At 43.5% G+C, this 26,822-nt stretch overlaps 1 protein-coding gene across 1 annotated transcript in view; it reads right to left on the bottom strand.

The window, feature by feature from the left end:
- dnah3 (dynein axonemal heavy chain 3) overlaps positions 1–26,822 on the bottom strand; it is a 302,407-nt gene that overhangs the window by 259,047 nt on the left and 16,538 nt on the right. The window contains exon 3 of the mRNA XM_039775085.1: positions 14,365–14,581. Coding sequence (XP_039631019.1) covers positions 14,365–14,581 — 217 coding nt within the window. The remainder of the gene's footprint in view (positions 1–14,364; positions 14,582–26,822) is intronic.

The following is a 26,822-nucleotide window of genomic DNA, read 5'->3' as shown; positions in this document are numbered from 1 at the left end:
TATCCAATCTCCTGCCAAAACCTGTAGAAACTGACTTTAACCCCAAAGTTGATTTAAAAATGTATTTTGTGCGGCACTGCTTTTCGATAAAGATCTGATCACGTTTTTATCATTACTTGAAAAGAAAATGGCATCCGAAATTTGACAAATTTTAACGTTTGGGGTCGATTTTAAAGGTTTTTTTGAAATGTACGGTTTTCATTTTGACATGAACACCATAGATTTACCATTTGATTATTTAAGTTATTTATGGCTTTTGTGTCAATTTAGCAAATCTATTTACACATATCCTTAGTACAAGATTTGAAGAACATTTTGTGAAAAGTTTGTTAATAAATCTTTATTAGTAAAAAAGTTATAAACAATTTTATCCAATAGTAATCAGTGTACGATTTTCACTTTTACATAATGTAAATGCATTTAAAATATCCAAGAATAGAATTAAATAGACTTACCAGAATATTTTTTCCTCAAACTGGGACGATTTTTTATTTTTGCTTAAAACAGAAAATAAAGCTTTCTACGCACTAGAAATGTATCCATCCATCCATCCATTATCCAACCCGCTATATCCTAACTACAGGGTCACGGGGGGTCTGCTGGAGCCAATCCCAGCCAACACTGGGCACAAGGCAGGAACCAATCCCAGGCAGGGCGCCAACCCACCGCAGACTAGAAATTTATTTTAAGTTAAATAACAGATAATTCACGAAACACAACAATTACATTATAATAATTTTTAAGCAACTATTAACTATTATTTAAAAATATAAAAACATATTGTTTTGAATCAAATTATTTTCACAATATTTTGACATAACATGGCGTTTAAGGGAATCACCATGAAACAGGAATTCCCCATCATAGATGGCACCAGTATGCAGAACGCACCGTGTAAGGCGCCATCTACGAACAGTGACAGCATAGGGAGTTACAGGGAGGCGTTATTCATTTTTCATTAAATTTTGAAAATGGCTATAAATTTAATCTATACTAATAAAAGGCAAACCCTCACTGACTCATCACTAATTCTCCAACTTGCCGTGTAGCTAGAAGGCTGAAATTTGTCAGGCTCATTCCTTACAGCTTACTTACAAAAGTTGAGCAGGTTTAATTTCACAACGTCCGCCATATTGAACTTTCTTATTTACGGCCCGATCTTCTCGAAATTTGATAGGCAGCTTCCCTGCACTAACCGAAACCAATGTACATACTTATTTCGGTGGTATGATGCCACTGTCGGCCGCCATATTGAACTTTTCAACAGTCTTTGTTACTTATGGGCCCATCTTCAAGAAATTTGGTACATGGGTTCCCAACGCTAACTGAATCCGACTTACGTACATATATACGTCCATAGCCTGCAGCTCGGTCACCCTGCCTCCCACGTTCGAGTGGAGTGAGGCGGCCTCTTTAATACTTCACCATGATGTGCTCCACGTGCTTCCTGACAATCTTCCGGCAGCATTTCCTGGTGTGGCAGAAGTGCTGCCGTCCAGGGCTCCACAATTGTCTGGACGCCCCCTGGCGGTGGGACAGGGATGAGCTTCTAAGCGCTGACTCTGTGGCCCCGCATGTAGACCAGACCATGCGTCCCTCTGGTGGTCCAGTGGAGGTATTGTCACCATCCCGGTACTTCCAGGCGTCCCGACTGGGTGGGGTCCCCAGCCGTCTGCCACAATATATATATGTAATATTGAGCATTTGTCTCTCCTTGTACTGTATATATACAGTATATTCATTTCACTTTCAATATCTCTGCACTCAATCTGACATCACTGATTTGCATTGCCTATTAATTGGAGCTGGGGAAAAAGATTATTTGTAAGGGGCACGGCTTGTTATTATCTTGAGAATCCTCAGTTGAGCCAAGTCACTAGTCTTGGTGGTGTAGTTGCCGGTCTAGTTAAAGGGGTCGGCCATGTGACAAGTGACAACAACGAGAGCTTAGATACACCGTAGAAACAACGCCACACAAGTCGATTAAAGCGAAGACCTCTGCGAGTTCACTCAACAAACGATTCTGATTTCCACCTCTGCTTCATTTCAACTTTACCGTGGTTTTGCCTTTGAGTTTTTTGGTGAGCACTTCCACCGTGACAATTCTTTAATTTTCGCCTTTACAGAGAAACCTTCTTTTGATCTCTGACTTCAGAAATTTTAAAAATCGGTCACATTCAACACGTCAGGGAGGTTGGCAGTGGAAAAATCTCAAAGAACCGTATGATGCCATCTAATCAGCGTGGCCCAAAGAATGTGTTTGAAATTTTCTATAATTCACACCTTGATCTGCAGGTAAAAGGGTCTCCTATGTGGCAGTAAAGTGGGCCACCGCAGGTAGATGATACTCAGCTTTTCAAAGGTAAAGCTCAGAAGTGGCCTTAAGGTATTTCTTTAAATGGCATGAATGGCCACATAAGAGTTTTCTTAAGCACTTTTGCAGACAATAAAGCCGACTGCAAGTCCTGCTCACCTGCATTAACTACCGAGGTGTTCAAACAAATAAAAAGCGCCGTCTGCAGCAATCAGGAGATGAAGTGGAACAAACAAGAAAGAACCCGATTTCAGTGTTCAGAAGCCAAGAAAATGTCAAGGAGCGTTTGAGGGGACTTCAATAAAAGAAAGCTGCATAAGGGGCTCCTTGAAAAGTTTCAGAACATGAAGGCTTTGAAACGAGTGATGTCTTTGGGCAAAAGTACCGTCACAGAGGTATTAAAAATAAATGTCCTTCCTGCAGCTTTCTTGCTCAGGCGGCTTTGTGCTTTTGCAGCTGGTTATGACAAGCCATGACTGGTTTGTTCCAAAGTCCTATGCATGTAGCATTTGGAAATGGGAGCCAAAGAAGATGTTTTTGTGTTCTTTAAGTGAATGGCAGTCCTTGGCACACAGTGACATGCGGTGAGGTTCATGGCTGGTGACTCCTTCAGAGTCCGATTTACAAATATATGAACCCCAAAGAGTCGCTTATTGACTATTCAATTGGCAGCCTGCGCACTGACTACTGGTTATGTTTCATATCTCATCAGCATTCTTTACACTGTGGCGGACGGCTGGGGGATCATGCCCAGCCGGGACGCCTGGAAGGACCGGGAGAAGGACACTACCTCCCCTGGACCATGAGAGGGCAGCCATCTTGGTCTACATGAGGGGCCACGGGATCAAATCTTGGAAGCTCATCCCTGTTGGGGCCGTGGCCACCGCCAGGGAGCGTCCGGACGATTATGGAGTCTAGGATGGCAGCACACCAGGAAGTGATGCCAGACGATCATCGGGAAGCACCTGGAGCACATCTGGGTGAAGTATAAAAGAGGCCGCCTCACTCCATTCAGAAAGTCGGAGTCGGGAGGCAGAGGACAGAGCTTGTGACGGGAGGAGTGGAGGCGGCAGAAGAGACAGAGAAGCCAAAGAAAGGACTGAACAGAGAGTATTGGGGTTTGTGCACTACATTGTGGGTGGAGAGGGAGAAGGAAATAATAAACGGGTGTGTTTCTGGGACATTGTGAGTCGGTGTCTGGTTGTGTCCGGGTTCAAAGTCCACAACACACACATCGGTGAGGCGCATATTTGACTAAGAAAGAACGTTACGTTCGGAGAGCGGAGAGAGCGCATTTGCTCCTCACCCTCCATGAGTTCGAAATTTGCCGTTGCAATTCCACAGTTCACACTCATTCAGTACAAATGAAAGTATAGAGAGGTGTACAAAAAAAAACGGATTTCAATATTGACCTTAATTGAAATATTTAGCAGTTTTTTAAAAGCTTTTTAATCTTATGCTTTAATCAATTTTAATACAAATTTTATGTCTAGGAAAGAGAGACGCTGACAGCTGGTAAGTGCAACAACTTCAAAACCTTTTTATTGTTTGCTCTCCTTCCTTTTTTACCCAGACCAAAGTAATCAAGCTCATCTCACCAAACAACAGACCTACCGCACATGGCTGCATAATCGAACCCTGCAATTAATATCACAGTGCAGATATATAACAACAGACTGTTCAACAAAATGATAACAAGAAAAACAAAAGAATATTTTATTTAAGATCAAAATTTAGTTTTTAAATATTAGATTGTTTTTTTGGTCCGTGTACTTTTTGGTATTTGAAATTTCATTTTAGAAGCAAAAACGAAAAAACGAAAATGAAAGGAATTTTCAGATTTAGATTTTTGATTAAAGAATAAAATGAGGGAAAATAAGGTATTTTTTAATTCTGTGGTAACAAATAGCAGTCATAAACTTAAAATTACACATACTTTTCTGGATTTGTTTGTGATTCAAATAATGAAAGTGTAATAGCTGAAAAGGTCCGTGTACTTTTTGGTAATTGAAATTTCATTTTAGAAGCAAAAACGAAAAAATAAAAATGAAAGGAATTTTCAGATTTTGATTAGGGAATAAAATGAGGGAAAATAAGGTATTTTTTAATTCTGTGGTAACAAATAGCAGTCATAAATTTAAAATTACACAAACTTTTCTGGATGTATTTGTGATTCAAATAATGAAAGTGTAATAGGTCAAAAACAACAAAACAGGCGCATTTTCGTTGTCTGAAACCGGAGGCATTTCGTCTTCTGCGCGATTTTTGACGACACGTGCGAACAGTCCTCCTCACAACACATCGATCGACGGCCTTCAAGTTACACTGCATGGCATCAGCAGAGGATGGACCATCGCGTTGTTTTTCGGAACAGTAAAAGAGTGACACTCCGGGACGAGGACTTGACTGCAGAAAAACTGAGTCGTACTACAAGCTTTGCAGACTTTGCTTCATTGATGTTGCAGTTGTTTTATGAACGTTATTGTTGTTACTTACAGCTAAACTTTGGTGATTTCATTTACTAACACTAGGTCTGGCCATTTTTATAGTGCTAACATTTTGAATTGCATGCTCATTGACAAATGTAACACGTTAGGAAAACTTTCTGTAAATCACGTTGCTTTCCTAACGTGTTACACTTGTGCGCATTGTTATCTAAACATTTACTAGCGATAGCACTATAAAAATGGCTAGACTTAATGTTAGTTAATGAAATCACCAAATTTTAGCTGGTTCACAATAAAAAACAACAGTAACGTTCATAAAAGAACTGCTACATCAATGAAGCAAAGTCTGCAAAGCTTGTATTTTTACCGGAAAGATACGACTCAGTTTTTCTGCAGTCAAGTCCTCGTCCCGGAGTGTCACTCTTTTACTGTTCCGAAAAACAACGCGATGGTCCATCCTCTGCTGATGCCATGCAGTGTAACTTGAAGGCCGTCGGTCGATGTGTTGTGAGGAGGACTGTTCGCACGTGGCACAAGTACCTCCGAAAATGCGTCTGTTTTGTTCTTTTTGAGCTATTACACTTTCATTATTTGAATCACAAATACATCCAGAAAAGTTTGTGTAATTTTAAATTTATGACTGCTATTTGTTACCACAGAATTTAAAAATACCTTATTTTCCCTCATTTTATTCTCTAATCAAAAATCAAAATCTGAAAATTCCTTTCATTTTCATTTTTTCGTTTTTGCTTCTGAAATGAAATTTCAAATACCAAAAAGTACACGGACCTTTTTTCTTAGTCTGATGCCATTTTTTTTTTTTATAAAATTGAAAACCGTTTATGCTCTTTACCTTTATTTGTAAATGAAAATGTAAGTCCTTTTCCACGAAAATCTCCGTCACTTTCTTGTAAAAGTCCCTCCTTATTTTCCTTTAGTTTTAAAAAATTTTAAATCTTCCATTTTGGCAGTCAGTCGGAACAAAGAATAAAAATAAATGGCCTGCAGCAGCGCACTTGACTTTCTGATCTCGCTAACTTGTTGGCGCCTCTGCGTAAGAACAGCAGCAACGGGCACCTGTTTGGCTCACATGCGCCCCCCTTTGGTGCCACACGGTACTGCCTGCCACTCCTGGTGTCTTTTCACTGCAGTTTTATGTCCGATCAGCAAGACTAAATATGTCACACACATTCAATGAAAGACATTAGGCAGGGTGTATAATAAACGTGTCTGCGGACATTATATCGGCGACATACAGAGAGACAGCAACGGGCACACGCCAATCACACGCATCAACCCCGTGCCTGTTTTCTCTTGGAGGTTTTAGGTCACCCTGGGGTGACGGCCATTTGCTTCCACACGAGCAGGACGACAATGTGGAGGGGAGTTAAAGCTGTTGTGTTCATCCAGTGGCATAGCCAGGGGCGGGCAGAGGGGGCACATTTTTGGTGGCGGCATTATTGGCCAAAAAGGCTCAGTACAATTCGTGTGTAAGCAGCAGAGTTCAGAAAAATATCACTCATGAATGAAAACAGTAACATTCTCTGATTTTTAATCCACAAATGCTTCAAAAATTACTTTCAGACCGTCCTTCTGTGATGGCTTTAGACACAACAGTTGAAATTTATGAGGCGATGACAAACATAAACATGACACCGAAGATAATTTCTAGGAAGATAAACAACTAATTTACAATTTATAATTTCGTCAGCAATCCAAATACGTTCTTGCTCTGCACAGAAAACATCCCCACCTATCACCTGTACACTACACTGGTTCTGGTTTTCGCAGCGCAATTATATCTCTCTATTGTGATAAAAAAAATCTTAAGACGAGATGTGACTTTTTGAAGAGACGTTTTGGAATCAAGTCCCGCGAGATGGAGACTTTTAACATGAGATTCTTTCCAGTTTATGCCCTACTTACAACTATTTTCGAACAAGACCACGGTCATCTAACCTCTCAGTTGTGTGAATGCTTTTGTCAGACACACTTCCTGTGCACTCAGCTCTTATAAATTTTATCAGGACAATAATTTTATATGTCCTAGATGACACGTCAACGACTAAGCGAGAAGAAAGAGCAGCGTGTCAAAAAGAGACCTAAAAAGAACAATAATAATCTATGTGCAAATTCTGAAAATAAGTCAAGTAATAATCAGCCTGGGGCGGCATGGTGGCACAGTGGGTAGCGCTGCTGCCCCGCAGTTAGGAGACCTGGGTTCGTTCCCTGCGTGGAGTTTGCATGTTCTCCCCGTGAACATGCACGTTAGGTGCATTGGTGATCCCTAGTGTGTGTGTGTGTGTGTGTGTGTGTGTGTGTGTGTGCCCTGCCTGGGGTTTGTTTCCTGCCTTGCGCCCTGTGTTGGCTGGGATTGGCTCCAGCAGACCCACATGACCCTGTGTTAGAATAGCGGGTTGGATAATGACTGACTGAATTCTTACACACACTTAAATATGGCAGACTCTACCTGGATGTGTGAAATTTCTTGTTAAACCCAGCTGCTGAAGAAGAATCGAAAATAAGATCTCACACAGAAAACGTGAAATTATAATTTCCATTTTGTATAAATTCACTTAGTTATGGTGAATTAGGATTGCAGAAAATTAGGGAAAGGAACATCATTTATAATTAACTGTCTGCTCGCCATGAAGATAAAGCTGAATTCACACACACACACACACGCCAGGGATAATTTAGGAGCGCCAATCCACCTAACCTGCATGTCTTTGGACTGTGAGAGGAAACCCAGGCAGACACGGAGAGAACATGCAAACTCCACGCAGGGAAGTGAACCCCCAGGTCTCCTAACTACGAGGCTGCAGCGCTACCCACTGCGTCACCATGCCGCCTGATTTTAAATTATTATTACAAAAGGTCAAGTAGTGTGTGTGTGTGTGCGCCCTGTGGTGGGCTGGCGCCCTGCCCGGGGTTTGTTTCCTGCCTTGCACCCTGTGTTGGCTGGGATTGGCTCCAGCAGACCCCTGTGACCCTGTAGTTAGGATATAGTGGGTTGGATAATGGATGGATGGCTAATCAGCCTGGACCAAGTGGAACTGAAAACCTCGCAGGTCCAATCGGGGTCAGAAAAAAAAGACAAAGTAGAACTTCATTTTAACAGGCGACAAGAAAGGTAATGTAGTGCATCATCTGCGAATAACATTAAACACAAAAGGAGATCGTGATAAGCCATTCGTATTAAAACGTTTGCAGTTTCCTGTTAGAACAGCTTTTGCTGTGACAATTAACAAATCACAGGGACAAACATTCGAAAAAGTCAGTTTATTTATTAAAGAGAAAGAAACGAAATTCACTCCCAGGCAGTTATACGTTGCGTTGTCACAATGAAAGTCCAAGCACAGAATCAAAATTCAATGCGACCTTGACGAAAAAGTTAATTCCGAATATTGTTTTTACTGATGTTTTAAAGTAAAAGTGAAAATAATGGATTTGTAACAATTCCCATGAAAATAACAATCTCTTTAAATTGTATATCCGGTTAACCAAACCGAGCGAAGCGAGCTGAGGGCAGAGCCCCCTAGTTAAACTAAGAATCAGAACGCGGCTTATCAGTGCGTCTATATTATACTCCTGTCTAGTTGATACTTATAAATTATTATATGTGAAACTTTATTGCTATTTCTCTATCCTTCTGTATAAAAGCGGTCGGGATTGTCCTTCCGTCCCGTGAGTGCTACGCAGGCGCGGAGTTTCACACACACCCCGTCCTATTTTGCGATGCACGATGGGATTTGTAGTTTCGTTTTTCCAGGTAAAAGATGATTTTCTACTCCAGACTGTGCAATATCTTCATTTTCTTTCTTACTATATAAAAGCGGTTGGGATTGTCCTTCCGTCCCGTGAGTGGAAATCGTAGCGGTATTCCGCTTATCACAGACTTACTACTTGAAGCTTGTGGTACGAAGCGACATGACGTGAGCAGAGTTCTGGGGCTCCCATCGTTCCCTTGCTTTTGTGTGCGATGCGCTGGAAAAATAGACAAAATGATGTCTCTGGAAATAATTCATGTTGATGGAGTACAAATATCAGGGGGGTTCAAAAGGGCGACCTTAATATAGGAAAAAAGTTTAAATTTCATCACAAAAATAACAGAAACTACGAGTATTAAAGTAATACGCTCAAATGCAATATAACCAAATTAATAAGTTTGTATAAAATACCAAATTGATCTACATATTGAATTGCCTTAAGAAGTGGTCAACCAAGTATATGAATAAATCTATGAAAATGTATCTTCATTTTTCTCTATACGATATTTTAATTTTCTATTTCAATAGGTTAACATATTCAGATATGTTGGATTTCAGGATTCTCTATTTGTCACATGCATAGTTATACAGGACGCCGTGAAATGCATCCTGATCCGCTTATCAAAACTGTGCAAAGTTAGTCGAGCGGCATGGACTCGAGCTACGCCACTGTGTTCATCTGCTCTCCGTTACCAGGATTAAAGAGTTACTTGCCTTTACTTTTTGATTCCCTCGTGCATTAAATATTCAACAATAAAAATAGAAACAAAACAACAAAATGTTAACCATGACAAGTGACTGCTATGTCACTGTAAGACTTTAACAAACTCTTTGTATGGCCTCAATGCACCACCGACACCTTGAATGGGGGCTGTTGTTTTATTAAGGCACAAACCGCATTGAAGGCGTTCTTTAGTTTTAAGAAAGCTTACAAAGCAGTACGACCTTAGGCTTTGTTTGGCCTTATAAATGCTTCAAAAACAAGAAATGAAGACAGAATAGAGGGCTGTCTGTAATGCAATCATTAGTCACGTATGAATACATAACAAGACCTTCATAAAACTTTAAAGATCATGAAAATCCATTTATCTTTCTTAAAGAAAAATTGCAATAGTGGCAGCAAAGAAGATTTAAAGTCTACAGCACCTATAAAAAGTATTCACCCCCTTGGAAGTTTTCACAATTTTGTATCCATAATCCTAGTAAATGTAATTTGTGTGGACGGGTGGAAGGAGCACCAGAATCTGTAATAAAGCATCGAGGTGCCCTTTTCATTTTTAGGCAGTGAACAACAAAACAAACGCTTGAGGGCTTAGAACAGAACATAAAGTAGAATTCATGGCTTTTCAACGCAATGGCTCTTGTGAGGAGGTTAAGTATCTCGGAGCTCTGCCCTTTAAGTTTGTCTGGGGCCAAAGAGACGCCCACCACCAACTGAGATATCCCTAACCCGGTGGCCAGTTCCCTGAGAAATGACAACGGGTGGCTGATATGAACTGATGAAAAACCAAAAAAGTTCTTCAGTGCAAATACGCAGCATTAACTGCCTTAAACTGGAACTAAAGTCTGTAAATCACAATTATCACGCTTGAAATGTCATCTCTCTCTCTCTCTCTATATATATATATATATATATATATACTGCTCAAAAGAATTAAAGGAACACTTTTTAATCAGAGTATAGCATAAAGTCAATGAAACTTATGGGATATTAATCTGGTCAGTTAAGTAGCAGAGGGGTTGTTAATCAGTTTCAGCTGCTGTGGTGTTAATGAAATTAACAACAGATGCACTAGAGGGGCAACAATGAGATGACCCCAAAACAGGAATGGTTTAACAGGTGGAGGCCACTGACATTTTTCCCTCCTCATCTTTTCTGACTGTTTCTTCACTAGTTTTGCATTTGGCTACAGTCAGTGTCACTACTGGTAGCATGAGGCGATACCTGGACCCTACAGAGGTTGCACAGGTAGTCCAACTTCTCCAGGATGGCACATCAATACGTGTCATTGCCAGAAGGTTTGCTGTGTCTCCCTGCACAGTCTCAAGGGCATGGAGGAGATTCTAGGAGACAAGCAGTTACTCTAGGAGAGCTGGAGAGGGCCATAGAAGGTCCATAACCCATCAGCAGGACCAGTATCTGCTCCTTTGGGCAAGGAGGAACAGGATGAGCACTGCCAGAGCCCTACAAAATGACCTCCAGCAGGCCACTGGTGTGAATGTCTCTGACCAAACAATCAGAAACAGACTTCATGAGGGTTGCCTGAGGGCCCAAATGTCTACTGCCCTGTGCTCACTTCACAGCACCGGGAGCTCAATTGGCATTTGCCATAGAATACCAGAATTGGCAGGTCCACCACTGGCGTCCTGTGCTTTTCACAGATGAGAGCAGGTTCACCCTGAGTATATGTGAAAGACGTGAAAGGGTCAGGAGAAGCCGTGGAGAATATTATGCTGCCTGTAACATCGTTTAGCATGACTGGTTTGGTGGTGGGTCAGTGATGATCTTGGAGGCATATCCATGGAGCGACTCACAGACCTCTACAGGCTAGACAACGGCATCTTGACTGCCATTAGGTATCAGGATGAAATCCTTGGACCCATTGTCAGACCCTACGCTGGTGCAGTAGGTCCTGGTTTCCTCCTAATGCACGACAATGCCCGGCCTCATGTGGCAAGAGTATGCAGGCAGTACCTGGAGGATGAAGGAATTGAAACAATTGAATGGCCTTCACGATCCCCTGACTTAAACCCAATAGAACATCTGTGGGACATTATGTTTCGGTCCATTAGGCGCCGCCAGGTTGCTCCTCAGACTGTACAACAGCTCAGGGATGCCCTCATACAGATCTGGGAGGAAATGCCACAAGACACCATCCGTCGTCTCATTAGGAGCATGCCCGACGTTGTCAAGCATGCATACAAGCTCGTGGGGCCACACAAGATACTGAAAAGCATTTTGAGTAGCAGAAATTAAGTTTTTGAAAAAATGGACTAGCCTGCCACATCTTCATTTCACTCTGATTTTAGGGTGTCTACACAATTGAGCCCTCTGTAGGCAGAAAACTTTTATTTCCATTAAAAGACTTGGCATCCTTTTGTTCCTAAGACATTGCCCTGTCGTTATTTGTATAGATATCCAACTTCATATTGAGATCTGATGTATCTAATGTGTTTCTTTAAAGTGTTCCTTTAATTTTTGTGAGCAGTATATATATATATATATATATGTATATATATAATCAACATCTGTCTGTCTGTATTTCTGTCCGCTTTCACGAGAGAACTACCTAACAGATTTAGATCGGATTTATTTCTAATTATTTCTAATTGCTTGAACATTCCGGTTGATCTTGGGACCTCTCTCATTGCGCTATGTATCATAGTTCACTTGCAGTATTGATTTATTAACCGAATCCAAGAGAGACGCAGCGGGCCAAGGGGAGAGCGGCGTGGTCTTCCTCACTCACGCGCCAGCCCTGGGGTGTGTACTTTACCTCTGCTTAACTAGCGAGAGAGAGAACTACTTCACAGATTTAGATCAGGTTTTGTTTCTAGAATTTGCTTGAATATTCTGGTTAATTTTGCGACTCTCCATGCTAGGTCTTATACTTCGGTTGCAGCACCAATTTATTCATGAGAATAAAAAACAACATCATTTATTTATGAATCACATTTTTAGGATGTTGTTTAAAACACCTAGCACTCCATTTGGCTGATGCCCTAAAACAACCACATGCTAATTAACCTCATACACTATGACTTCATTGACTATGCTAATTAACCTCATACACTATGACTTCATTGACTATGCTAATTACCTTCATACACTATGACTTCATTGACTATGCTATGACTTCATTGACTATGCTAATTAATACACTATGACTTCATACACTATGACTTCATTGACTATGACTATGCTAATTAATCTACACTGTGACTTAATTGACTATGCTAATTAACTTCATACACTATGACTTCATTGACTATGCCAATTAACCTCATACACTATGACTTCATTGACTATGCTAATTAACTTCATTCATACACTATGACTTCATTGACTATGCTAATTAACCTCATACACTATGACTTCATTGACTATGCTAATTAACTTCATACACTATGACTTCATTGACTATGCTAATTAACTTCATACACTATGACTTCATTGACTATGCTAATTACTTCATTGACTATGCTAATTAACTACATTATGACTTCATTGACTATGCTAATTAACTTCATACACTATGACTTCATTGACTATGCCAATTAACTTCATACACTATGACTTCATTGACTATGCTAATTACCTTCATACACTATGACTTCATTGACTATGCTAATTACCTTCATACACTATGACTTCATTGACTATGCTAATTAACTTCATACACTATGACTTCATTGACTATGCTAATTAACTTCATACACTATGACTTCATTGACTATGCTAATTAACTTCATACACTATGACTTCATTGACTATGCTAATTAACTTCATACACTATGACTTCATTGACTATGCCAATTAACTTCATACACTATGACTTCATTGACTATGCTAATTAACCTTCATACATTATGACTTCATTGACTATGCTAATTAACCTCATACACTATGATTTCATTGACTATGCTAATCAACTTCATACACTATGACTTCATTGACTATGCTAATTAACTTCATACACTATGACTTCATTGACTATGCTAATCAACCTCATACACACCCAATCACAATGCCACAGAATGTCATTGGTTGGTAAAGCAGACTCCCCACCAGCCACCTCCTTTCAAGTGTATCTGACTGCACTCTGCAAAAGACCGTGTGAGATCAAAGGCGGCATTACAGTGTCTATCTTCTGTGCTCTGGGCATAACGGCACTAGCATTTGGCGGGCAGATGCTATTACCTGGCACGTGTAACTGGCATGACTGATGTTACGATGAACAGTACAGGCCATATGAAACCCCGACGGTTCAGCCACTTATCTTTCCAATAAGTCAGACATCAAATACAGTACCTTCATGTCTGCCAAAGCTACTTTGTCTCAAAATAAATGAATCACAAGTTAACCCAGGCCACTGAGCCATGACGTTTATCAGACTCATCTTGGCATCACAGATTGGTGCGTTAACAGAATGTCACTTCCCACAGTTAACAAAAGCAGCTTCATCCTTGCTAGGTGCTCTTACTGCAAATTCAGTGCAGTAAAGTGTTCTGATTTCATAATGAGAACCAGACAAATGGATCAAATTGTCTTTTTATGTTGGTAAAAACCCGTTATGTGTTATGTATGTCCACCCACACAATACCAAAAGTGGATGCAGTACTGTAACGGTTGGTTAATGGCCTCCAGCACAGTGGGCATGACAGAGTGACGGAGTGAAGCTTAGCTGAGATATTCCTGATGTGTCTGCCACGTCCTTGAGAAGCGACGACAGGTACCCAATATAAACTGACGAACAACCAAAAGAGCCGCAGTTTTATACATCTGACCCCCAGCTTGTAAACGCCTCTCTCCTGCTGGAGTTTGATGATCTGCCAATGTGAGGGAGAGGGAAGAAATTCCTGATGGGCAGAAGTCAGCCAAGAGGCAGATAAGACAGTGAAAGAGTGCAGCATGAAGTTGGCAACATGGCACCCTGCCCCTTTTTTTAGGCAGGTTTGTGCAGGGCAAGTAGAGTAGGTGTTAAGGGTTTCATGTGTCTCCTCACATTCAGATTTCTGTTGCCTACTGCTCTTTCATTCCAGATCTCCGGTGAGGTGTCACTACTCCAGCTATACAAAGAAATAAAGGGAATACATTCAAAGTAAAGGATACAAGAAAGAGGCCTAGGCGAGGCAACAGAAGCAGCCGTCCGAACGCTGAAGGGCTTTTTGTGCAGGTCCTTGATTTTGAGTTTACTTGCACTAGGGGTGTAGTTGTTCCCAATGGAGTCACTGGGACTTCTGTGGTGTCTCTGCTCTTTGAAAGGAACCGCCAAAGTCCAGGCAGTGCTCTGCAGAATAGGCGGGTGGAAGCTGTGCCTCAAAACAATCTGAAAAGAGAAAGAAAAAAGAAAAGTTTACCAGGACGACTCTCACGTATGGCGGACTGAGATGAAAAAGTGGCAACAGGGTGTCACAGGTGGATGGTGTTCTTGTCCGGCCAGGATGCCTCTTCATTGTATGGACCGGGGGAAGCAAGCCTGGTCAGGACAGTACGTCCCCCGGAATGCTAGATGGCAGCCGCCCTCTGGATTGCAGCGGTGCCTGGGACTCCCGCAGGGCATCATGGGAGTTGGAGTTTGATGCAGCCCTGGTGGGATCTGGGGGGTGCCACCCATAGACATAGAATTACTAGACGGCGCATGACCAGTAGCATCGTATGTCAACGTCACTGCCATATTGCAAGTGGCACTGCTGTGGAGTGAAGTAATGGATAAAGATGCCTTACGCATGTGCTGCTTGGGATTTTACAAACCGCTGTACGCTCCAGACCAGATCCCGGGGAATTACATTTCATAGGTAAGGCTGAACAATTGTTTTGGTTATATTTGGCCATTAGAAAATCCCGTTTTATAATCTTAACTTTAGCTACGCCAGGCTAAGCTAGCAAAGCCATGCATTTATGTGCTCAAGTGAGCCTCCAAACAAATGTTGTCGAGGATGCCAGGGGCCACGACCCGGCCGGGACGCCTTGAAGGACCGGAAGTGGGTGTGCACCCATCTGGGATCACGTGGGGGCTGCCTACCTGGTTGCTTTGGGGGCCACGGGTTCAGGGCATGGAAGCCCCACCCTGTAGGGGCCCGTGGTCACCGCCAGGAGGCGCCCCAATGCCTTGGGGACTTGTGACCTCAGCACTTCCGCCACACCAGGAAGTGCTGGGAGGAAGATTTATAAGGACACCCGGAGAGCTGCCGGGAGAACAGCCGGCACTTCCGCCACGCTGGGGCGTGGCCAAGAGGGGAATGCCGGGAATCACCTGGAGCTCATCCGGGAGACTATAAAAGGGGCCGTCTCCCTTCATTCAGAGCTAGAGTCGGGTGGAAGACGGACAAGGCAAGAGAGAGTGGAGGCGGCCCGAAGAGAGGCATTTTGTGGCCAGGACTGAGTGTTGGGGTTTGTGCACTGTATTCTGGGTCTGAGTGACCATATTATTTGTAAATAATTGTAAATAAACATGTGTGGTGGTGAAGAACAACATGTCCGCCTGTCTGTGTCCGGGTCGGCTCCACAACGTATTTAGTCACTAACTATGTAGATTGCTGTTAGCTGTGTGAACGCTGGCCCCGGCACAGACAGACGGACATCATATTTTTCACCCAACACACCGTTTATTATGTACAACTATATACAATATAAAAAGTCACGTGCACTCACACAACCCCAGTGCTGCTGGCACTGATTCCCCCAAGTCCAGGGCCCACAGTCCTTGTGCCTTCCTGGCCGCCTCCAGTCCTTCCACAAGCTCAGTCCTTCTGCCTCCCAACTTCCACTGCTGACTGGAGGGAGGCGGCCCCTTTTATGGGGAGCCGGATGGGCTCCAGCTGCTCCCTGGCACTTAACGGTGGCCACACCCCTGTGTGGCGGAAGTGCCGGCTGCGCACCCGGAAGCCGTCCGTGTCTCCCCGGGACCACAGCTGTTAACATTTCTCAAACTTTGAAGGTTTCCCAAAGAAATCCACCTCAGGAAGCAGTGGGAGGTCAGGTAGCCCTTAGACGGGATTTTGAGAAAGCTGTCCTGTGATGTGTGCTGTTCTAGTTTGGTAACAGATGCTGTACCGGCGTCATATGATCAAAGCTACCACTCGCTCACAATAAAAAACAAAGGAAGTCTGATGATTCCTTCTGAGGGTCCAGTCAAGGTGGTCAAAGTAGCTGAGTGTGTTATCTAACAGTTGACATTAGGACAAGCTGTCAGTGTATCTTTGATCAATCAGTTTGTTCGGGCTGAGATTGGTTCAGACATCGAGGAAACACAGTTTGAAATTGACAACCATCATTTTATGCTCATGTCTCTAGTTGTGTCTGTCTTCCACAAACTAAGGCTGCTCCATATTGCCAGACTGAATACTCTCAAATTACAGGATCTGAGTGAGCGAGAGGAGTGCAAGTCTGGAGGAGATCAGTGAGGTTGAGGAGAGCTTTAAATGTTAAGAAGCGGGATTTAGTATCGTAATCGGTAGTGAACAGGGAGCCAGTGACGTTGAGAGAGAATCGGTGTGAGATGATCAGTGGATTTAGAGCGACAGGTTATTATCCTGGCAGCATAATTCTGAAGAAGTTGTAAGCGATGGATACGTTTTTGTGGGATGACAGATAGAATAGCATTACAGTAATCTATACGTGAGGTGACTCGGGCATTAACCGATACTTCAGTACTGTGCTGCGTAAGAACAGGACGAAGTCGAGAAATGTTTGAGAGATGGAAGAAGGCAGTCCGAGAAATGTTACTAATATGAGAGGAATTATTTAATAATATCCATCCATCCATCCATCCATTGTCTAACCCGCTGAATCCGAATACAGGGTCACGGGGGTCTGCTGGAGCCAATCCCAGCCAACACAGGGCACAAGGCAGGAACCAATCCAGGGAAGGGTGCCAACCCACCGCAGTTTAATAATATTAGAATTATTATTTAATAATTGCCATTATCAGTGTATAAATGGATATAAATAATTGCATGTAAACGATTCGCCAAAATCTGTTGTATGTAAACGATACTGTTTTAAACGTTATTGTTTTTTCATCAGAAAGCCCGGTTTCCACGTCTACCTGTATTAGTTTAAACTAGCCGACGCCCGCCATAGCATACAGCGGTGTAAGAATAGGAATGGAAAACGGTGAGAAAGGAATTCAGAAATCAAGAAGAAAGAAATACTTCTTGAAAGACGCAGTTGTGAATAAGTGTTTTGCTGGAGACGACAGATAATGAGTCGAAAGATCTAACCCTAGAGAAGGCCACGTCCAACTGACCGTGGCTGAAGACTGGTTGTTGTAGATTAATGCAAATCTTTGCAAATGTTTGTCCATGGGACGTCTTCAAATCTGTCCCAATGTGATGCAACGATAGCTACTGCCCTATGTCGTAGTGAGAGTGCATTGCCTTCATCAACCGTTTGTGTCAAGAAATAACCCACTGATAGGAACAGGCACTTACCGGATCCCAGAATAGAGATGACGTACAAAAACCCGTCGACAGAGAAGATACTATCGTTCATTTTATAACAAAGGCTTAGGAAACAACCGTCGCAGTATAACGAAAATAGCAAGGCGCGAAACCAATGCCAATGGTCGAGAGAGTACCTTCCTGTGGCAGGCTATGGAAAAGACACCCAGGCACACACTTGGCCAAAGTGAAAGGTCACGCGGTCAGGCTAGATATCGGGCAGCGACGTGACACCAATGGGGTCATGAGAGAGGAGCAGGGAACGCGGTAGTCCGAAGGAGGAATAGGAATCGAGAAAAGCGGCGTGGGGGTGTAAGGGAGGCCGCAGGCAGCGTGAGGAAGGGTTTGGAGGAGGAGGAATAGGAATCGAGAAATGGCGTGTGGGCTGCATGTGGGGTGGACCGGGTTTGAAGAGGAAGCAGGACGAACCAGAAGAGAAATATATATAAGAGATGACACTTTTGCAATGTGGCGGATGTGCTGACGTATCGTGTCGACTGGGCAACACAGTGAATGCGCCGTCTATCTGTATATGTCTATGGTGCCACCAGGGGGTGCTGCAACAGCTGCTGAGCCCTCTTGGGCGGGTTTCCCACCACACCTGGAAGTAGGTCTAGGAGTAACCTGGAGCACGTCGGGGGTTATTATAAAAGGAGCCAGCAGTCACCACTCGAGGATCCAGAGTTGGGAGGAGGGAGAGGAGAAAGAGAAAGAGGAAAAGAAAGGAAAGGAAAGGAAAGTAAAGTGGTGTGTGGATTGTCCTTGTGTTCAGGACTGTGCTGTGTGCCTGTGGGAACGGGGAAGGCGTTGCCCACAGGTGGCTTTGTTTTTATAAGTGTGCCCCCTGTGTCTGTCTGTGTTGGGTAGAGCGCTGGTACAGCACCATCTATTGTCACAGAGGTTATGAAAGAGTGCATATTTGGATAAGTGAAGGACCAAGTGGACACTTGTTGGTTTTGATAGGCTTTCAGTAGCCTGACGGCCATGCAGCGTCTGGACAGCACAAAGCCAGCTGTTCTGCTCCCAAGCAACTCCAGAAGGGAGGTTTATTTGAGCTTTGTATTGGAACCTCCACCATCTTTTCAGCTAACCTTGTTAATGTCACCTGATTAACCCGCTGGATAGATGAAGTGACATCTCTGCAGACTTTGCCTGACCAAGCGGCACCTGGAAAGACGCTCTTCATTTGGCCTACTGGCTTAGACACCTATGAGCAGGTTGATCCAGTCAGCCATTTCTGTTAAAAATTACCTGCATCTCTTTCTATTGTCTCTTGGGCATTGAAAATGATCTTTCCTTAAGAGCTTTCCTATAAGCAATAGACACTTTGAAATTCCCCTGACAACCAGTTTGGAGCATAAGAGCATTGCTAGGGCTTTACATTTACATTGATTTACTTAGCAAACACTTTTATGCAAAGCAGCGTACAAAAGAGGTTAACATAATCGAGTAAACATCACTCTGGGGGACCGTTTGGGAAGAAGTGTTTACAGGACCAGTGTTTGAAGTGGGTCGCTACTCACAGGCACCTCTTTCAGATTCCGCTTAGACAGAGCCGCCGCCGCCACCACCACCAGGGGGAGACAACCATGACACCGGTCAGGGGTCCCGAGCAGCAAATGAAATAGAAATATCCCTGCCGTGTTCAAGACTTCTTATTGCAGGGACGTGTGGTCAGGGGAGGTCATCATGAAAAGTAAAAAAATAAAATAAATGTGTCCACTGGTCTGTGCTATAAATTTGTTTTCTGTATGATTCCAATAATTTTGATCATTTCTAAAGTCAAAATCGATTAAATGTGTGGATTTCCTTTTCAAATACACGGGAGAAGCGTGTGGTGTGGCAATGATGAGTCTCACCTCATCTTGGACTGCGCTCTCCTCACACACGGGGTTGATGCCTGTGATTGGCGCGTGCCCATTGCTGTCTCTCTTTATGTCGCCAATATAAGGATTGCAGACATGTTTATTATACACCCTGACTTTCCACAGTCTGGCTAAGATCTTTAATGAATGTGTGTGATATATTTAGTCTTACTGATTGGACATAGAACCGCAGTGAAAAGGCACAAGGCGAGCAGACAGTACCGTGCCGCCCTGAAGGGGGCACATGTGAGCCCAACAGTCACTCATTGCTGCTGGCGCCAATAAGTCAGCGACATCAGAAAGTCAAGTGCGCTGCTGCGGGCCGTTTATTTTTATTTTTTGTTCCGACTAGGGAATCCATTCCCGGACGGGTTTATCCATTCCTGGGAATTTGGGAATCCCGCATGTCCCGGGATGACACAGTGCACGACCGACACTTATTTTCAATAAAACTACTGCAGTATGTTGACATCAATAAAATACTAACCTTATCTACAAGCAGTACATGCTGTCATATAAGTACATGTATCTAGTTCAGGGGTGTCCAATGCGTCGATCGTGATCGACCGTTAGATCGCAAAAGTAGTGCAGGTAGATCGCGTTGCATTCAAAAAAAAATTTTTTTAAACGTTAGTCTACCATATATCCTCCCTATGGCATTTGCCACTTGATTGACATACAGGCCAGTCTGAGATCTCTTTACTTCTAACGCACTGGTCATCCCGCACGTACGATCAAACGCGCGAGCTACTGCAAAATTCCGGCTGTGATCTAGTTAGCCTTCCAATTTATAGCGACTAAAGAAGGAATTAAAAAAAAATGTTTGGGAGGGTATGGGCTTTATGTGTAATAAGAAGAGGATTTTTTTCTCTCACAATGTCACAATCGAAGTGTGTTTGTCTGATCTGTCAATCTATCGTTGCTATTCCAAAGAAGGAAAATGTGGAAAGGCACTTTGGAACTGTTCATAAAAACTACGAAACCGACGTCCTTCCGAAAAGCGATCTGAGAAAGAGAAAAGAGAGGGAACTAAAATCGCAGTTAATCGGACAGCCGTCATTTTCCACTCGGCTGAATTCAAAAGCTCCTTGACTGCATTATTCGGCTCTACTTATTTATGCGAGTCAGCCTATTCCCACATGAAGATTATTAAATCCAGATACTGTAGTGACCATAAAATATTTTTTTATATATGCGGCACGTGTTTCGCCCTAATTCTGGGCTCATCAGGCGTACACACTCACTGCATCCCGTCTTGGGAATCGAACCTTGGATGTCAGCGCTAGAGGCGAATATACAGGGCCGTTTGAAGGAATTTGGGGGCCCCAAGCAAAATGGACATGGAGGCCCCCTGCACGCACGCACGCAAAGGAACCACAGCATAGCCATACAGTTTAAATTCACTCACACTTTATATAAATAAAAAAGGTTTACAGTGCAAATACTGCTGTTGCATATAAAGTGCATAAAATTTGAACATTTTCAACAATTGAACATTTGCAAAAAACACCACTGTACCATAAAATCAAATATACATTAAAAAAGTGCACAATACCTAAATCCAACATACTTAAAAACACACACACACATACATACTCACATTAACATTTTTCAGTTCTCTCAAACATGTGCAAATTATCTAAAACTGCTGTTTGCGAGCCTTGTTTTCTGCAAAGGCAATCACAATGTCCTCCATGTCCAAAGACTGGCGAACATCCCGCTCAATTGACATAAGTGCCAGTCCTGTGAGCCTTTCTTGGCCCACCATGGACCTCATGTAATTTTCTCTTCTTTCTTTTTTGGCTTCCTGAAGCATAATTCCGCTTCATGACTGCCGAGGAAGTTTTGTATTTTGCCGGCAGCAGAGATCGCGTGGTTGGCTGGCTGCTGTCAGCGAGGGGGGCCCCCTTGAGGGGATCCGATAACAGTGTCATTGCACTTTACTGCATTCACTATCAATGGGGCGCTCACACAGTTTGTCGCTGCATTTTATTCTTAACCAGTCGTTGTCTTGGGGCCCCAGGCCAGCTCGGGGCCCCAAGCAATTGCTTGGTTTGCCTGCCTTGTCGCGACGGGCCTGTGAATATATAAACTTTTTAATGTAGGTAAATCATTTCGACCTGGTTATTTTAAAAGTAGCTCTCAAGCCGAAAAACTGTGGCCACCCCGATCTAGTTAGTTGCGGTAATAAGAGCATAGAAAGCATAACTTGTCCAGCGTGCAGTCGTCCAGGCGAGAGCGTACTTCGTGCAGAGTACGCCAGCTGCTGAGAAAGCATGCTTTGCCTCCACTGAAGTAGGCAGCACAGTCATCAGATACAGATACACTTGTTCTAAACAACGCCCGCGCTTGCCATTGCTGTGTAACACCGCCATTTCAGCTGTTTCTGATGCATCCAGTTTCTTGTCATCATTCTGTGATGGGACGTTTCTTGGCACAGATAGTACGGATGCAACAGACTGACGCATTGCAATTTCAAGTTGCTGTTCAAAGCTGCTGCCTGACAGACGTCAATGAAGTCTTCAGTTTTCATCTATAACTCTGTTATTTCTTGATCGACTTTTACACTTTTACACGCTATATATGCGAACTTGGCCGTTCCCGGTTTCCCAGGAATTACAGCAGTTTGGAATGAAAAATGTCCGGGAATCCTGGGATCCCGGTAAATGGGAGCCCGGGATTGAATTCCCTAGTTCCGACTGACTGCCATAATGGAAGATTAAGATTTTTAAAACTAAAAGAAAACAAGGAGGACTTTAACAAGAAAGGGACAGAGATATTTGTGGAGAAGAGAAGAGAAGAGAAGAGAAGAGAGAAGCGAAAACGACGCAGAGACAGAGACAGCACAAACAGGAGCCCGATATAGGGTGTGGCGCCCTACGGCCTAATTCAGCCCTACTGAACAATGGTGTGGAGAGGGACGAGCGTGGCAGATGACCTCCCCAGGGATCCAAGGTACGACTGCGGGTGCGTAAAGGATGATGGGAGGAGTGCCAACCTCGGACAATCTGGCTGCGCTGTGAGTAGGGGGATGAAGTTCGTGGCTGCTGAGTCTTTGCCAGCCACGCAAGTGAACTTGTGGTCAATCCTCAAGAGGCGGGTGGCCAAACAAAAACCCACAAATTCTGACAAACTCCAAGCATTGATTATGCAAGAATGGGCCGTCATCAGTCAGGATTGGGCCCGGAAGTTGATGGACAGAAGTCTTGAAAAAGAAAGAAGGGCCAACACTGCAAATATGGACTCTTTGAATAAACTGAATGTAATTGTCAATAAAAGCCTTTGAAACTTCTGAACTGCTTGTAATTCTACTTCACTATCCCATAGAAACATCTGACACAAAGATCTAAAAACACTGAAGCAGCCATCTTTCTGAAAACCAACACTTGGGTCATTCTTCAGAACTTTGGGCCACGACTGTACACTATCAACAGCAATTTGAGTCACTTACGCCAAGTCTGACTATTCCAAAGCAAACTTACTTTAGTAGGCCACGTTTCATAGAAGTGAATAACCCAAGAGTGTTTTCTGTCCTTCCACTCTACCATAAATGTCTAATTGATGGAGTGCTGCTCAGACGGTCATTCTTCTGGCAGGTTCTCCCTGTCTCAGCAGAGGACTTTTGAAGCCCTGCTTGAGTGACCGCTGGAGTCTTCTGTAGTGACCTGTTGGCCTGGTTACTCCGTTTGGTCAAACAGCCAACTCTAGAAAATGTCCTGGTGGTTTCAGACGTCTTCCATTTCACAATTATGGAGGCCACTGAGCTCCTGGGAATATTCAAAGCTTTAGTAATGGGTTCATCTCCTTGCTCTGATCTATGCCTCACCACACTTTGATCTTGGAGAGTTCCTTGGACGTCATGGTTTAATTTTTGTACTGAAATGCTTTTCTAAACAATGTCCAGTCAGTCCAGTTTGCCACAGGTGGACTCCAAGCAAGCTCTAGAAACATCTCGAGGAAAATGAAAGCAAACTGGATGGTCCTGAGTACCATGTGGAGTGTCTCAGCAAAGGGTCTGAATACTTTATTTGAACGAGAGATTTCAGTGTTTGAATTTTAATAAATATGCAAACATTACTGAACACACATGTTCACTTTGTCATTATGGGATATTTGGTGGGCAAACATGGCAAATGAATTAATTACGAAGGAAATATACAACACAATAATGTGTTGCAGAAGTTAGAGGGGTTGGAATGATTTCTGAATCCACAGTATATGTCACATACAAATAAATAGTATTGCATAAGCAGGTTATATTGTAGGAGTGCAAAGACTGTGAAACACACAGGACCACAGCGAGTGACGCACTGGATGTCATCGAACTTCATGGCTGCCTACAGCAGCTACAGGAATAACAAAATGCACCCAACAAGGAGTGGGACTGGGACTGACTGTTCAAACCCATGGAGTCTCGGCAGAGTCCCACAGAGATGGAGCCACATAGAGCAAAGACAGCTGCATGGTGGGGCTCTAGGGTATTAGGGGGGCGGCCATCAGGACATCTCAAAGGTCCGACGGGTTTATTCAGGGTTTACATCCTTAGTGATTTAAAGATCATTTCAGTATCTGACTGTAAACTGAGACCGTTGAAGCATTCCTCAAAGTAACGGTGAAAACAAGGAAAGGGCCGGGAAATCCCGAAGGCAATGGCCAGTAAAGGTCCCTGCTTTTTCTGGGCAACTTGCAATTTTGAGCACATTCAGATTCATTTTGTCTTCATGTTTATTTTATAAGACACTGACATTTTATCTGTGTTTTACATGTTAGGGGAATTCATTTAAAAAGGCATAAAGGTCCATAGTGTATTTGAGAATCCTGATGCTTAGTATTTAATACAACCGCAGGACAGCACGGCATTGACGGAAATGAATGCAATCCGGCGGGTTTAATTAGCAAGATAATGTGAAAATGAAAATTACGAGTGAAGCATGCGTCAGTATATCAGCAAATGCTAAATTTACACGACATTGCCAAAAGTATTGGGACGCCCGCCTTCCCACACGCATCAACTTTAATGACATCCCATTCTTAATCTGGAGTCGGCCCAGAACTACTCGACTCTTCTGGAAAGGCTTTCCACGAGGTGTAGCAGTGTGCTGATGGGAATTTGTGACCAGGAGAGCATTTGTGAGGTCAGGCACTGATGTTGGATGAGAAGGCCAGGCTCGCTCGCAGTCTCCCAAACGCGTTCTGTCAAAATTTGATGAACGGTAAATCTGTTCAAATTGAATTGTTCACTCAACATTCTTGATGTTAAACGACGGTCTGATCTCACAAGAGTGTTCACACGTTCGATGTTTTCATTGGTTTTCGAAGTTGAAGTCCTCCCTGAACGGCGTTCATCTTCAACGTGTTTTCTGCCTTCCAAAAATGATTTGAGCCAGCGAAAAACTTGAGCTCAGGATAAAGAATGTTCCCCATAGGCCTGTTTTAACTTTTCAAACGTCACACTTGCCGTTTAATGGCACAACGTTGCTCCAAATTTCGCTGTTCCATTTTGCGTGACGCACAACCAAAAACACAACTTCGCTAATAGCAGTCACAAAAATCACGTAGTTAATTGAAGGAGTTGAAACTCGCACTGAGCTATGGGAGGGTACTGATACACGGGCTCTATCAAGGACAACAGCGCAGCATTGCCAGATCGCTTGCTGTGTTGCAAGTCTCATTACTTTTCTGCCACACCTCGTATTCACGCTAATCCATGACAGAGACTGCAGGCCAACGGGAGGAGGGAGCCTGACGTCAGGAGTGACCAGGAGAGCATTTGTGAGGTCAGGCACTGACGTTGGACGAGAAGGCCAGGCTCGCTCGCAGTCTCCCAAAGGTGTTTTGTCAGGTTGAGGTCAGGGCTCTCTCTGTGCAGGCCAGTCAAGTTCCTCCACACCAAACTCGCTCCTCCATTTCTTTACAGACCTCGCTTTATGTACTGGTGTGTAGAGTCATGTTGCCATCCCCAAACTGCTCCCACAAAGTTAGGTGCATGAAATTATCCAAAATGGCTCTGTATGGTGAAGCATTTCACTGGAATTAAGAGGCCAAGGCTAACCCCTAAAAAACAACCCCACACCATAATACACCCCCTCCACCAAACTTTCCATGTGGCACAATGCAGTCAGGCGAGTCCCGTTCTCCTGGCCAGACTTGTCCATCAGATTGCATGATTCGTCACTCCAGAGGACACGTCTGCACTGCTCTCGTGTCCAGTAGCGGGTGGTGGGCTTTACACCGCTGCACCCGACGCTTTGCATTGCACTTGGTGATGTCAGGCTTGGCTGTAGCTGCTCGGTTTCCATGAAGCTCTCTCACTACGCCACACTGTTCTTGAGCTTTTGGGGGTCTGTAGCTATTGACACTGCAGAAAGTTGGCGACTTCTGCACACCTCAGCATGCGCTGACCCCGCTCTGTGATTTGACGCGGCCTACCACTTTGTGGCTGAGTTGCTGTTGTTCCCAGTTGCTTCCACTTTGTTATAATACCACTGACAGCTCACGGTGGAATATTTAGTAGTGAGGAGATTTCACAAATGGACTTACTGCACAAGTGGCATCCTATCAGGGTACCAGGCTTGAGTTCACTGAGCTGAGCGACCCATTCTGTCACAAATGTTTGTAGTAGCCGTCTGCATGCCGAGGGGCTCGATGTTATACACCTGAGGCCATGGAAGTGACTGGAACTTTTGGCAATATAGTGTATCAGTCTCTATATACGAGGTGTGGCAGAAAAGTAATGAGTCTGGCAACACTGCAAGCGATCTGGCAACGCTGCGCTGTTGTCCTTCATAGAGCACGTGTATCAGTACCCTCCCATAGCTCAGTGCGAGTTTCAACTCCTTTGGTTAACTACGTGATTTTTGTGACTGCTATTAGCGAAGTTGTGTTTTTGGTTGTGCGCCACGCAAAATGGAACAGTGGAATTTGGAGCAACGTTGTGCCATAAAATTTTGTGTTAAGCTTGGAGAATCGGCAAGTGTGATCCTGAGACCAAGAGGCAAAGTCAGGAGTGGCACACTGCAAACTCTCCTCGACCAAAGAAAGCTCGAATGAGCAAATCGAAGATCAAATCAATGCTGATTTGTTTTTTTAACAAAAGGGGAATCGTCCACAAAGAATTTGTTCCTCCAGGACAAACTATCAACCAAGTTTTTTATAAAGACGTCCTTGAAAGGCTCAGAAAAAGGGTCATTCGCGTGAGACCAGACATTGCAGACAAATGGATGCTCCATCATGACAACGCCCCATGTCACACTGCCCTCTC

Source organism: Polypterus senegalus, chromosome 13 (genome assembly GCF_016835505.1).
Source record: "Polypterus senegalus isolate Bchr_013 chromosome 13, ASM1683550v1, whole genome shotgun sequence".
Lineage (NCBI taxonomy): Eukaryota > Metazoa > Chordata > Cladistia > Polypteriformes > Polypteridae > Polypterus > Polypterus senegalus.
Note: the sequence above shows the minus strand (reverse complement) of the source record. Positions and strands in the feature narration are given on the sequence as shown.